We start from the raw sequence: 12882 nt of genomic DNA, 5'->3' as shown, positions 1-12882 counted from the left end.
ACTTATTTTAATTACATTTACTTACATTCATTCTTAAATTGTAGATAATAAAACACACAACACAAATTCTTAACACAGTTTTTTATTGTCATTAACAACATTAGTAACCTGGTTGGCCAGGAGCACCGGGAACACCATTATCTCCACCAGTACCGCCGCCTCCTCCGTTACCGCCACCGCCATTGCCACCACCACCGTTGCCACCGCCGCCACCACCATTTCCACCACCACCACCATTGCCACCACCACCACCATTGACACCACCACCTCCATTTCCGCCACCAACACCTCCGTTTCCACCACCAGGCGCCCCAGGAGCACCACTACTATTTAATGCATATGGAGAACGCTTCTGCCTCGCAGGCCCTTCAGGTTCTCCGGCTATAGATTTAAAAGACACAAATGTTTGTATATGTGAGAAAATATTTGTTTAAAGATTTTATTAACCTACCATTACACATGGCCACCAAAATTGTGGCCACACAAAATACAAGTAAAAGATTCATTTAAGCAATTCTTTCTGAATACTGAATGACGATTGCTGTGCGATCGCATTATTGCCGGGGTTTATATAGTCTGCTCATATTGTTCGATATATTTATATATGTACTTTTAAGTATTTGCGTATGTATAACAGTAACAAGTGGTTGCTCAATTTTTTTATAAACCTACTGTGCTGTCTATACCATTCATGAAATATTAGGTACATACAGGTTGTAGAATTGAGAGTGTATGAACTCCGATTGCTAAATATTTTGAAATGATGCAATCTTAAAATTGCAAAAAAGTCGCAGAATGAGTATCAAACAGCAGGTGGCTGTGTATTAGGGTGTCCGTGATATAAAACACTAATTTATTTTGCAACCCTCCCCAAATTCTTGAAATATGCACAGTTAAAATTGTTTGGCTATATATTTTTATACTCAGCTGAGCAGAGCTCACAGAGTATATTAACTTTGTTCGCATAACGGTAATCCGTAACGGCATAAACTAATCGAGATAGATATAGACTTCTATATATCAAAATGATCAGGGCAAAAAAAGAAATTCATTTAGCCATGTCCGTCCGTCCGTAAACACGATAACTTGAGTAAATTTTGAGGTATCTTGATGAAATTTGGCGTGTAGGTTCCTGGGCGCTCATCTCAGATCGCTGTTTAAAATGAACGAAATCGGACTACAACCACGCCCACTTTTTCGATATCGAAAATTTCGGAAAACCGAAAAAGTGCGATAATTCATTACCAAAGACGGATAAAGCGATAAAACTTGGTAGGTGCGTTGAACTTATGACGCAAAATATAAACTTAGTAAAATTTTGGACAATGGGCGTGGCACCGCCCACATTTAAAATAAGGTAATTTAAAAGTTTTTCAAGTTGTAATTTCGCAGTCGTTTGAGATATCATGATGAAATTTGACAGGCACCTTACTCCTGTTACTATGTGTGTGCTAAATAAAAATTAGCAAAATCGGATGACGAACATGCCCACTTAAAAAAAAAATTGTTTTAAGTCAAATTTTAACAAAAAATTTTATATCTTTACAGTATATAAGTAAATTATGTCAACATTCAACTCCAGTAATGATATGGGACAACAAAATACAAAAATAAAATAATATTTCAAAATGGGCGTGGCTCCGCCCTTTTTCATTTAATTCGTCTAAAATACTTTTAAGGCCATAAGTCGAACAAAAATTTACCAATCCTTGTGAAATTTGGTAGGTGCAAAGATTCTATGACGATAACTGTTCTCTGTGAAAATGGGCGAAATAGGTTGAAGCCACGCCCAGTTTTTATACACAGTCGACCGTCTGTCCTTCCGCTCGGCCGTTAACACGAAAACTTGAGCAAAAATCAATATATCTTTCTTAATTTTCTTAACTTAGTTCACGTACTTATCTGAACTCACTTTATCTTGGTATAAAAAATAGCCGAAATCCGACTATAACCACGCCCGCTTTTTCGATATTGAAAATTAAGAAACATGAAAAATGAAAAAATGCCATAATTCTGTACCAAATATGAAAATGAAATGAAATGAACTTTGTAAAATGGGTGTGACACCTACCATATTAAGTAGAAGAAAATGAAAAAGTTCTGCAGGACGAAATCAAAAGCCCTGGGAATCTTGATAGGAATACTGTTCGTGGCATGACATATATAAATAAATTAGCGGTACACGACATATGATGTTCTGGGTCACCCTGATCCACATTTTGGTCGATTTCTTCACATATACAACTAAGGGCCACTCCCTATTAAAACCCTGATTAATACCTTTAATTTTTTACCCATTTCGTACAAACACATTCTAGAGTCACCTCTGATCCACCTTTATGGACTAAAGCCCACTCCCTTTTAAAATACTCATTAACACCTTTCATTTGATACCCATATCGTACAACACACATTCTAGAATCACCCCTAGTTCACCTTTATGGCGACATGCCGAAATGGCTTCCACTTATAGAACTATGGCTCACTCCCTTCTAAAATACTCTTTAATACCTTCCATTTGAAACACATGTCATACAAACACATTCCAAGGTTACTCTAGGTTCATTTTGCTAAATGGTGATTTTCCCTTATTTTGTCTCCAAAGCTCTCAGCTGAGTATGTAATATTCGGTTACATCCGAACTTAGCCTTCCTTATTTGTTTTTTCTAATTATGTCAATATATTGTAACGAATTCTGGAAAATTCCTCATAACTATACACCTTCTGCTAACCTTCGAATCGCTGAAATGTCGAATAAATGACTCCAATATTCAGTATTCCAAAATGGTCTTTATTAGACAACATTGGGGGTAGTACTTCATAATTACAATTATACTTCACTAATAGCATGTTCAAATCAAACTGATTACTGATTCCTCAGCTTGCGTTGCTTTTATATTCTCGGTTATCTCGTGCGCCCATTTCTCCTTAGGTCTAGACGTTTCACGAACATGCCTTCAAAAACAGTTGTATCTCATGCTTGGTTATTTAGCTATATACATGTATATCTGTAGTTTATGTTTTTCTTCTAGCCATATGCGTGAGTAACAACTTCTGCTCTTAGGTGCCGGCTGCATATATTTATGTGAAAAAATCTCTCTGCTTCAAGCTGCTGGTTATGTGTATGGAATATTCTTCATTGCCTTGTACACAAGTGTGGCTGCTTGATTTAATGTGTAAATATACATAAGTGTGGATGCTGACTGTTTTTGTTGTTGTGATTATTTACTAACAGCATAGTGATGTTAGAAATGCTAATATTCGCCACAATATAATAATCTATTCATATTATAAAATAAAGTCGTTAAAAACGATTTAATTTTATAATTCCTCAGAGAAACCTTGTGCCAATTTCACACAGAAGCTTAATGAAACAATTAGTCACATTTTCTGCATTAAAGTCCTTATTGAACTCAATCTTCCATACAAAATACAAATTCTTAGTTATCTCAGTATTGTTTTACTGAATGTCAAATGGAATGAAAAATCTAGTGTTGTTTGCTTTGGAAACAGTGGGAGAGTTATCCTAACCCGGCTTTCAAATCAGTGAAAGAGAGCGGCACCAACAAAATGTGTCAAAAGTAACTTTCTCATTTCTCTTTGCATTTTTAAGCAACTACTTCTATCCCATTCCGACATTGGCTTTAATTAGACTGTTGATATGTAGCATGAGTATCTCAAACATTAAAACAAACAAAAAATTTGCAGATGATGAGTATGAAAACATTCGTCATCCATCAAATAAGTTCCGGCTAAGTAGTACACATGTTGAGAAAACACCCAATAGAGCGTTGTCCAAAAATAATATTGTAACGAATTTTCTGCAAATCCTCTTATTTGCAATCCTCTGCTAAGTTCGAATCACTAAACTGTTGAATAAATAACTCCAATATTGAATGATGGAAAAATGGCCTTTATTAAGTACTTCACAATAACACTCAAACTGTGCAACGAATAGCTTAATAACCAAACTGATATCTTAAAGGAAACTGACTTTCAAAATAATAGTGCTATTGCTCGCTAGATATCGTCTTACTCGTAACTGCTTGACAATTCAAATCAAACTGAATTCCTTCTTACTCGCTGGCGCCGCTTTTATAGTTTACGCTGCATACTTCTAGGCTCTTCGATTTCCAGAAGTTACTAGTTGTTTCGGCTACAAAATCGCCAGCCACAACTACGTGCACAAATTATTGCTCTCTCTTGTGACAACTCAGATAAGGTATATGCATGTGTTTGTAGTTTACAGTCTCCCGCACACACATAAGCGTATAAGTAAATTCATCGGTATGTGACATCTCATCTCTCGCTGCCTTGTATGTAAATGTTGCTCGTCGGATTGTGTACATATGTGTAGACGCAATTATTGATTCGTTTATGTAGATACATAATGATTGAATTATTGATGTGCATTCACGTCACTGCTTAGATCGGCTTAGAGCTGGCAGCACTCCTTAGTTTTGCTAATATTCGTAACACTGCCCTCCACCTAAGTCTGATCGTCCCGATCAGACAAATCTCTCGATCTAAACGCTGCTAATCTCTCCAAATGAACCACTTTCATTTTGGTTCGTGGTTTGGTAGTGGTTTGTATGCGGTACACTACATCGTTGATCCGTTTTACAACTTTGTATGGGCCTTCCCAGTTACACTGCAATTTCGGGGACAACCCTTTTTTTCGTTGTGGGTTGTATAGCAGCACCAAATCTCCTTCCTGAAACCCTTCCGAATTAATTGCTTTATCGTACCTCGCTTTCATCTTGTCACTCATAATCTTTGCTCGTTGCCTTACCAGATCGTGTATCTCTCTCAGCTCTTCTTCTAAGACATCAGTGGATTTCTTGACATTCCTCTCCGCATCGGCATCTATCCCATACTTCAAATCAGCTGGCAGTCGAAGGTCATTGCCAAAAATTACCTTTGCGGGAGTTTGGCCCGTTGTGTCATGTACTGCCGATCGGTAGGCCATCAAGAATAATGATATGTGTGTATCCCAGTCCTTATGGTACTTGTCGACTACTTTCCTTAAATGCTCCTCCAATGTTCTATTGAAACGTTCCACCATACCATCGGACTGAGGATGCAATGCAGTTGTCCGTGTTTTTCGAATGCCCAACTTCTTGCACAGTTCTTGGAACACAGCTGATTCAAAATTCCTGCCTTGGTCAGAATGTAACTCCATTGGTACACCATACCTTGCAACCCATTCGTTTTTAACCACTTCTGCTACTGTTTCTGCTTCTTGGTTTGGGATTGGGTATACCTCTGGCCATTTACTGAAATAATCCATAACCACCAGTACGTATTTGTTTTCGCGGTTGCTAGTAGGAAATGGACCTGCGACATCCATGGCGATCCTTTCAAATGGTGCACCTGAAATATACTGCTTCATCTGGCCACGACTTCGGGTTTTGGGCCCTTTCGCTCTGTTGCATACCTCGCAATTGGCAATCCACTCGGTGACCGACTGACGGCAACCAACCCAATAGAATCTCTGCTTAATTTTCTCGAGTGTCTTCGTGATTCCAAGATGGCCTCCACTTGGACCATTGTGCAACTCGCTGAGCACGTCAGGAATCCTCTTTCTGGGAACAACTATAAGTTTCTTCTTGCACTGACCATCCTCACTCTCCCATACTCGATGCAAGCAACCGGATATCAATTCCAAACTGTTCCACTGTGCCCAATATGACTTCGCAATGGGACTCTCTGCTGACATATCCTCTCTGCTTGGTCTTTCGTTTCGTTCGAGCCCTTGCATAACATGTGACAGACCTGTATCTTCTAGCTGACACTTTCTTAATTGTTCCTTGTCCCATTCATCCGTACACGTTATAGTCATTAGCCGGACATCTATAATGTCTTCTTTAGCCTCGGCCTTTGAACAGTGCTTGCATTCCAAACTACATGGCCTTCGTGACATTGCATCGGCATTTCCATGGGTACTACCTTTTCGATGCTCAATGGAAAAGTCATAGCTTTGAAGTCGCTCGATCCACCGTGCCAATTGTCCTTCCGGATTACGGAACTGCAGAAGCCATTTCAATGCTGCGTGATCTGTCCTGACATGGAATCGCTGGCCGTAGAGGTATTTGTGAAAATGTTTAATGCACTCTACCAATGCCAACAGCTCTCTCCGCGTAACACAGTAGTTCCTCTCTGGTTTTCCAATCGAACGGCTGTAATATGCAACTACCTTCTCCTGTCCATCGACCAGTTGTGATAAAACGCCTCCTATAGCATATCCACTTGCATCTGTATCTAGAATAAATGTTGCTCCTGGAATCGGATATGCTAACATTGGGGCAGTGCACAAACGCTCCTTCAATGTTTGGAAAGCCACTTCTTGCTCCTTCTTCCATTCAAAAGCTTTGTTTTTTCTTGTAACCTCATGGAGGCTATGGGCTACGCTGGAAAAATTTGGTACAAATCGGCGGTAATATGTGCACAGCCCAAGAAAACTTCTCAATTCATGTAGATTCTGTGGTCTTGGCCAATCCTGTACAGCCTCTATTTTTTCGTTCGCAGTGCAGATGCCCTCTGTCGTTACCTTGTGACCCAAATAATTGACTTCCTTTTTAAACAGCGCACACTTTTTGGGACTTAACTTCAGACCAGCGCCAGCTATTCTCTGGAAAACTTCCTCCAAGTTCTTAAGATGTTCATCAAAGTTCTTGCCCAATACGATGATGTCGTCCAGGTACACCAAGCATGTTTTCCAATGTAGTCCTTTCAGTACCTGGTCCATGAGTCTCTCAAAAGTAGCTGGTGCATTACAAAGTCCAAAAGGCATCACTGTAAATTGCCAAAGACCATCACCGACACTGAAGGCTGTTTTCTCTTTATCTTCCTCCTTCACCTCCACTTGCCAGTAGCCGCTTTTCAAGTCCAGCGTGGAAAACCATTTCGTACCAGATAGCGAGTCCAGAGTGTCGTCAATTCTTGGCAATGGGTAGCTATCCTTTTTCGTTACGTCATTCAACTTCCGGTAGTCCACGCAAAACCTCATTTTTCCATCCTTTTTTTTTACAAGTACTACCGGTGAGCTCCATGGACTAGCTGATGGTTCGATGACGCCGCTGTCGTTCATTTCTTGAATGATTTGACTCACAACTTCCCGCTTCGCCAGTGGAACACTACGTGGAGCTTGACGGATCGGTCTCGCATCTCCAGTGTCAATTTGATGTTTCACAACGTTGGTGCGGCCTGGTTTAGAATCATCCTGGTCAAATATGTTCGCGTACTTTAGGAGCAGTTGTTTTGCCTTACTCTGATATGCTTCCTCTAGTCCCTGCATCCATGCCGTGATGTCATTTGAAAGATCAGTATTACTAGCTGAAACGTGTTCCTGGAGCTGTTCACAGTTAATAACCACTTCAGCCTCTTGGCATCTTCCCAAAATAGCTCCTTTAGTCAGTTTGAGTGGTGACTTGAACTCATTGAGTACTCTTACCGGAATACGTCCATCTTGTTTTGTCATAGCCAGGGTTTTTCCTACAAGTATGTTTAGTGCTGATTTGTTTGCTGCTTCGACAACCCACAATTTGTTTGTCCCACAATCTCCATCAACCTTTGCCCAGATGACTGCTTCGGATTTTGGTGGTATTTGCTGACTCTCTTCCACCAGCACTCGTTTACTGCTGTAGCCTCTCTCGTAGCCGAAATTAAGTGGTACATCCATGTTTTTATATCGCATCGTCTTGCTTTGCATGTCGATCTTGATGCCCTGGTCGATTAAGAAGTCCACTCCAATTATGATTTCATCAACAATTTCTGCCACTATAAAATTGTGTACTACCATGACGTTCCCAATTGCGACTTCACATTCTACTTCTCCAATTACCTGGGTGTCCTCTCCCGTGGCTGTACGTAATCTTGCTCCAAGCAATGGTCTTATCTTTTTGTTGACTAAATCCGCTCGAATGATGGAATGAGATGCACCCGTATCTACAGTCAATAACCGTTCCTTTCCGTCCACATGTCCTCCAACAGTAAGGTTGCTCGATCTTCTTCCAATCTGCGAGATAGAGATTATGGGGCATTCAATTGCGGGAGCCAGCTGTCGCCCCTTGCGGCTGACTCGATTTAGTTTAACGATTGAGTGATCTTGGATATTTGCTCATCACCTTCTGCTCTGCGTTTACGACCACCCACATTGTTGGAGCTATTGGGACCGCTGCTGCAATGTCGTGCAATATGACCTGGGTTGCCGCACTTGAAACATTTAATAACTCCGGCATTTTTCTGTCGTGATCCCTTCAGTGCTTCCAAAATAGTGTCTACCCAATCTGGTCTTTCCACTTCTACACGATGAGCTTTGTATGCTGGTTTACTCAATAGTGAGGCCGTTTCCTGAGTCAATGCATGTGATACCGTTTCAGAAAATGTCAGCTTTGGGTTTGCGTATGTAGCTCGCTTCGTTTCCACGTCCCGTATGCCATTTATGAAACTCTGGATTTTTACCCTTTCAGTGTATTCCACGGGTGCGTCCGCATTTGCAAGATGAGCCAATCTTTCAATATCTGAAGCAAACTCCTGCAATGTTTCATTTGCTTTTTGGTAGCGGTTTTGCAACTCAATTTGGAATATCTGTTTCCTATGCTCGCTTCCGTAACGTCTCTCTAAAGCGCTCATCAATGTTTCGTAGTGGTTCCGCTCGTACTCTGGGATGGTCTGTAAGATTTCCGCGGCAGGCCCTTTCAGTGCCACGAACAGAGCTGCAACTTTATCATCAGCATTCCATTGGTTCACTGCTGCGGTCTTCTCAAACTGTAGCTTAAAGACCTGAAAAGGAACAGAACCGTCAAAGGATGGTGTCTTTACCTTTGGATTACTCGCTGAAACAGCTGGGCGGTTTAGTTGTAACTGCTCCATACGACCTTTTAACGCTTCTATTTCGGCATCAATTTTGTCCTCGAGTTGTAAAATTTTTGCATCCTGCTCTTCCAGTTTCACAAAGAGCTGCGCTGATACCTGTTCCGAAATTTGTGCCGACATTTCAGATATACGTGCCTCTTGCGCTTCCAGTTGAGATGCCAAATATGTCTTCTGTTCTTCCATCTTGGATGTTATACGTGTCTCCTGCGATTCTAGTTGTGATGCCATATATGTCTTCTGTTCTTCCATCTTGGATGTTATACGGTTCTCCTGCGATTCCATATATGTCTGCTGTTCTGCCAGTTGAGATGACACTGTCGATGTTTGAGCAGATATTGCAGCTAAAATCATGTTCAAGTCTGTACTGGTAACCGTCTGCGATGTTTCGTTCTTCTCTTCAATTTTTGTTGTCTCCTCGCCATCAAGATGAAAGACATGTTCTTCCACATCAATTCCTTCTGCTTCCATTGCTTCTCGTAGCCGTGCCTGAAGTTCGAGTTTAACGCCGCTTGTATTCAATCCACGGCTCTCCAACTCCTTCTTCAGTTGCGGGATCTTCAATTCACTTAACTTTGCCATGTCCTTGTTGTCCTCTAGAATTTATTCAACAATTCCTCTTCTGACACCAATTGTAACGAATTTTCTGCAAATCCTCTTATTTGCAATCCTCTGCTAAGTTCGAATCACTAAACTGTTGAATAAATAACTCCAATATTGAATGATGGAAAAATGGCCTTTATTAAGTACTTCACAATAACACTCAAACTGTGCAACGAATAGCTTAATAACCAAACTGATATCTTAAAGGAAACTGACTTTCAAAATAATAGTGCTATTGCTCGCTAGATATCGTCTTACTCGTAACTGCTTGACAATTCAAATCAAACTGAATTCCTTCTTACTCGCTGGCGCCGCTTTTATAGTTTACGCTGCATACTTCTAGGCTCTTCGATTTCCAGAAGTTACTAGTTGTTTCGGCTACAAAATCGCCAGCCACAACTACGTGCACAAATTATTGCTCTCTCTTGTGACAACTCAGATAAGGTATATGCATGTGTTTGTAGTTTACAGTCTCCCGCACACACATAAGCGTATAAGTAAATTCATCGGTATGTGACATCTCATCTCTCGCTGCCTTGTATGTAAATGTTGCTCGTCGGATTGTGTACATATGTGTAGACGCAATTATTGATTCGTTTATGTAGATACATAATGATTGAATTATTGATGTGCATTCACGTCACTGCTTAGATCGGCTTAGAGCTGGCAGCACTCCTTAGTTTTGCTAATATTCGTAACAATATTATATTGAGTGAATTCTAAACAAATAAGTGAAAATAATGTGCACCCTAATAAATACTGACAGGTGACTTTCATATTTACCAAGGGCTTGTGAGCTAGAATAATTACACTTTTAGCAATTATTACAAATAATCACTATCATTAAAAAACAAATTAATAGATTTATTGGTCTATTTATTGCGCATCATATGCAAATAAATTTTCACACAATTGAACCGGGGCTCCCAGGTCTGCTTATATCGTTAATCCGGCATTTAAAACTTGTTATTTAATATCTATGCGCAGTGTGAACCATAAGATTTAAATCAGCTAAATTAGTTTCTTTAAGAACTTAAAGGCTTTGTAATTGTAATTTGTATGCAATTGTAAATAAAGCTTAGAGAGCTGTAGAACCAAAGAGAAAACAATGAACCTCCCAAACCAAACTCCCCTAGAGCAACTTTTAAATAAAAATAAGTAAGGACGGGACTTCATACCTTTCATGAATGGGCTGAGCAATAATATTATCCCATTCGTAATATCCAAGTAATCGGCTATATAAGATAAGACATATATACTGAACTGATTTTTAAGATAAATATAAAATAAAAAAGGTAGGCACTTTGTGTGAGGATGCAAAGTTTCACTTTTTTGTGGTCTGAATGAAAAAACGATGACCATTAATCACTTATTTCAACAAAATATGACGTAAGCGTAAGTACTTGATGAAATTTGAAGCTTCTAGCCGTAAAAAGGGGGCAAAAATGAGAGTTTATATGGGGTATATACTATATATACCACCGATCTCTATGATTTTTTCAGACAACAATAAATGCTATATACGAAAGCAGTTGGTGAAATTTGAAGTTCTAGCTGTTAAAATGGTGTAGAAATTGAGATAACTTCTAATCTGAACAATCGGTTGTAGGGCACATATGCTATATATACGACCGATTTCTTCAAAATTTTCATACAACAATGAATGCTCTATACGTAAGCATTTGGCCTCTAGCGGTTAAAATGGGGCATAAAATAAGAAAAGTTTCTTATCTGAACAATCGATTGTATGGGATATATACTATATATACCACCGATCAATACAATTTTTTCAGATAACAATGACTGCCCTATACGTAAGCCTTCGATGAAATTTGAAGCCTCTAGCTGTTAAAATAGGGCAGTAATTAGGAAAGCTTCTTATCTGAACAATCGGTTGTGGGGGATATATGCTATATATACGACCGATCTCATTCGTTTTTTCAGATAACAATATGTACAATATATGAAAGCATATGGTGAAGTTTGAAGCTTCAATCTGAGAAATTGAGGAAGATGTGCCACAAATTCACTTTTCCGCAAAATCGTTTGTATGGAGGATATATGCTCCAGTGGTCCGATCCGGCCGGTTCCGACAAATGTCTAATCGGACACTAAAATATACCCGCTCACCAAATTGTATCAATATATCCCAAAAATTGAGGGACTAGTTTGCATACAAACAGACAGACAGACAGAGGGACAGACGGACATGGCTAAATCAACTCAGCTCTTCATCCTGATCATTTCGGTATATTTATTGGTGGGTCTATCTATTTTCCTTTAGGGACTTACAATTTTGACATTCGTGACAAAATTAATATACCATTTCATTTTCATGAAAAGTATAATTAATAAAAAATGTCAGAATAAACTGGTTCAAATCAGTGAATTAGAAGTAAGCTTTTAACTTCAGTGAACTATTACAAACACAACACTATTATTAATGCTGTCTTTTTTGGGGATAAAATTTACACTATTTTGGTTTTATGTAGAACATCACTACAAAGTGCTGTTTTGATACCAAAATTTGTTCGTGTGTTGAAATAACATTTGGTGTAAAGGTCACTTAGATTGAAGACAAACCAATGGTGGAAAAAGTGACCAGTGCCAATGCTACTCTTCTCCCTCTCACTAGGTACATTTTTATACTCAGCGTGCTTTGCACACAGAGTATACTAACGTTGATTGGATAACGGTTGGTTGCACAGTAGGGCGGGTCGATTTAAAAATCGCTCATTGCTCTGTGAAAATCGTATTCTAGGGATCAAAATAAGAAACTTTGCCGAAGCAACCGTACCTCTAAAACGAATTCTGATGTCCCCCCCTTTGGATCGAACTTTTGGGTAGGGGCAATTTCAATTCTACTGCTGTGTCTTGTGGTGGCTTAAAAAAAATAACATAAGCAATTTTACGATCTGCAATTGTGTCACAGTGATACCTTCATTTTTTGAAACGGTTGAATAAAAAACCCACACAACTATGTTTACGACATGCAAATGCATCACAGTGACGCCTTGGTTTTAAAAGGGGGTTGTAAAAACGCTAATTTCTAATAATTTTTTTTAATTTCTTTTCTATTACTAAGTTAAATTCATTTTTTCATTTACATATGTTCTGACTAAATAAATTTCTAAAGAGAAAAATAAACTCCAAAAAGAAAAAACATAGGCATTTCAAAGTGGGATTTTTCAAAACGAACGACCCAAAGGGGGGGACATCAGAATTCGTTTTAGAGGTATGGTTCCTTCGGCAAAGTTTCTTACTTTGATCTCTAGAATATGATTTTTACAGAGCAATGGGCGATTTTTTTGCCTCCCCACAAATCGACCCGGCCTACAATGTACAGGTATAAAGGAATCGAGATAGATATAGACTTCTATATATCAAAATCATCAGTATCGAAAA

At 39.2% G+C, this 12882-nt stretch overlaps 2 protein-coding genes across 3 annotated transcripts in view; one reads left to right on the top strand and one right to left on the bottom strand.

The window, feature by feature from the left end:
- Positions 1-12882, top strand: part of Obp19b (Odorant-binding protein 19b) — a 363375-nt gene that overhangs the window by 114083 nt on the left and 236410 nt on the right. The window lies entirely within an intron of this gene.
- Positions 67-606, bottom strand: LOC137247917 (uncharacterized). The gene is made up of 2 exons (XM_067778844.1): positions 452-606; positions 67-381 (listed from the first exon to the last, which is right to left on the bottom strand). The coding sequence occupies exons 1-2, from the start codon at positions 504-506 to the stop codon at positions 101-103; spliced, it is 336 nt and encodes a 111-aa protein (XP_067634945.1). The 5' UTR covers positions 507-606; the 3' UTR covers positions 67-100.

Source organism: Eurosta solidaginis, chromosome 4, assembly GCF_040869045.1.
Source record: "Eurosta solidaginis isolate ZX-2024a chromosome 4, ASM4086904v1, whole genome shotgun sequence".
Classification (NCBI taxonomy): domain Eukaryota; kingdom Metazoa; phylum Arthropoda; class Insecta; order Diptera; family Tephritidae; genus Eurosta; species Eurosta solidaginis.
The sequence above is the reverse complement of the archived record's forward strand: the minus strand, read 5'-3'. Positions and strand labels throughout refer to the sequence as shown.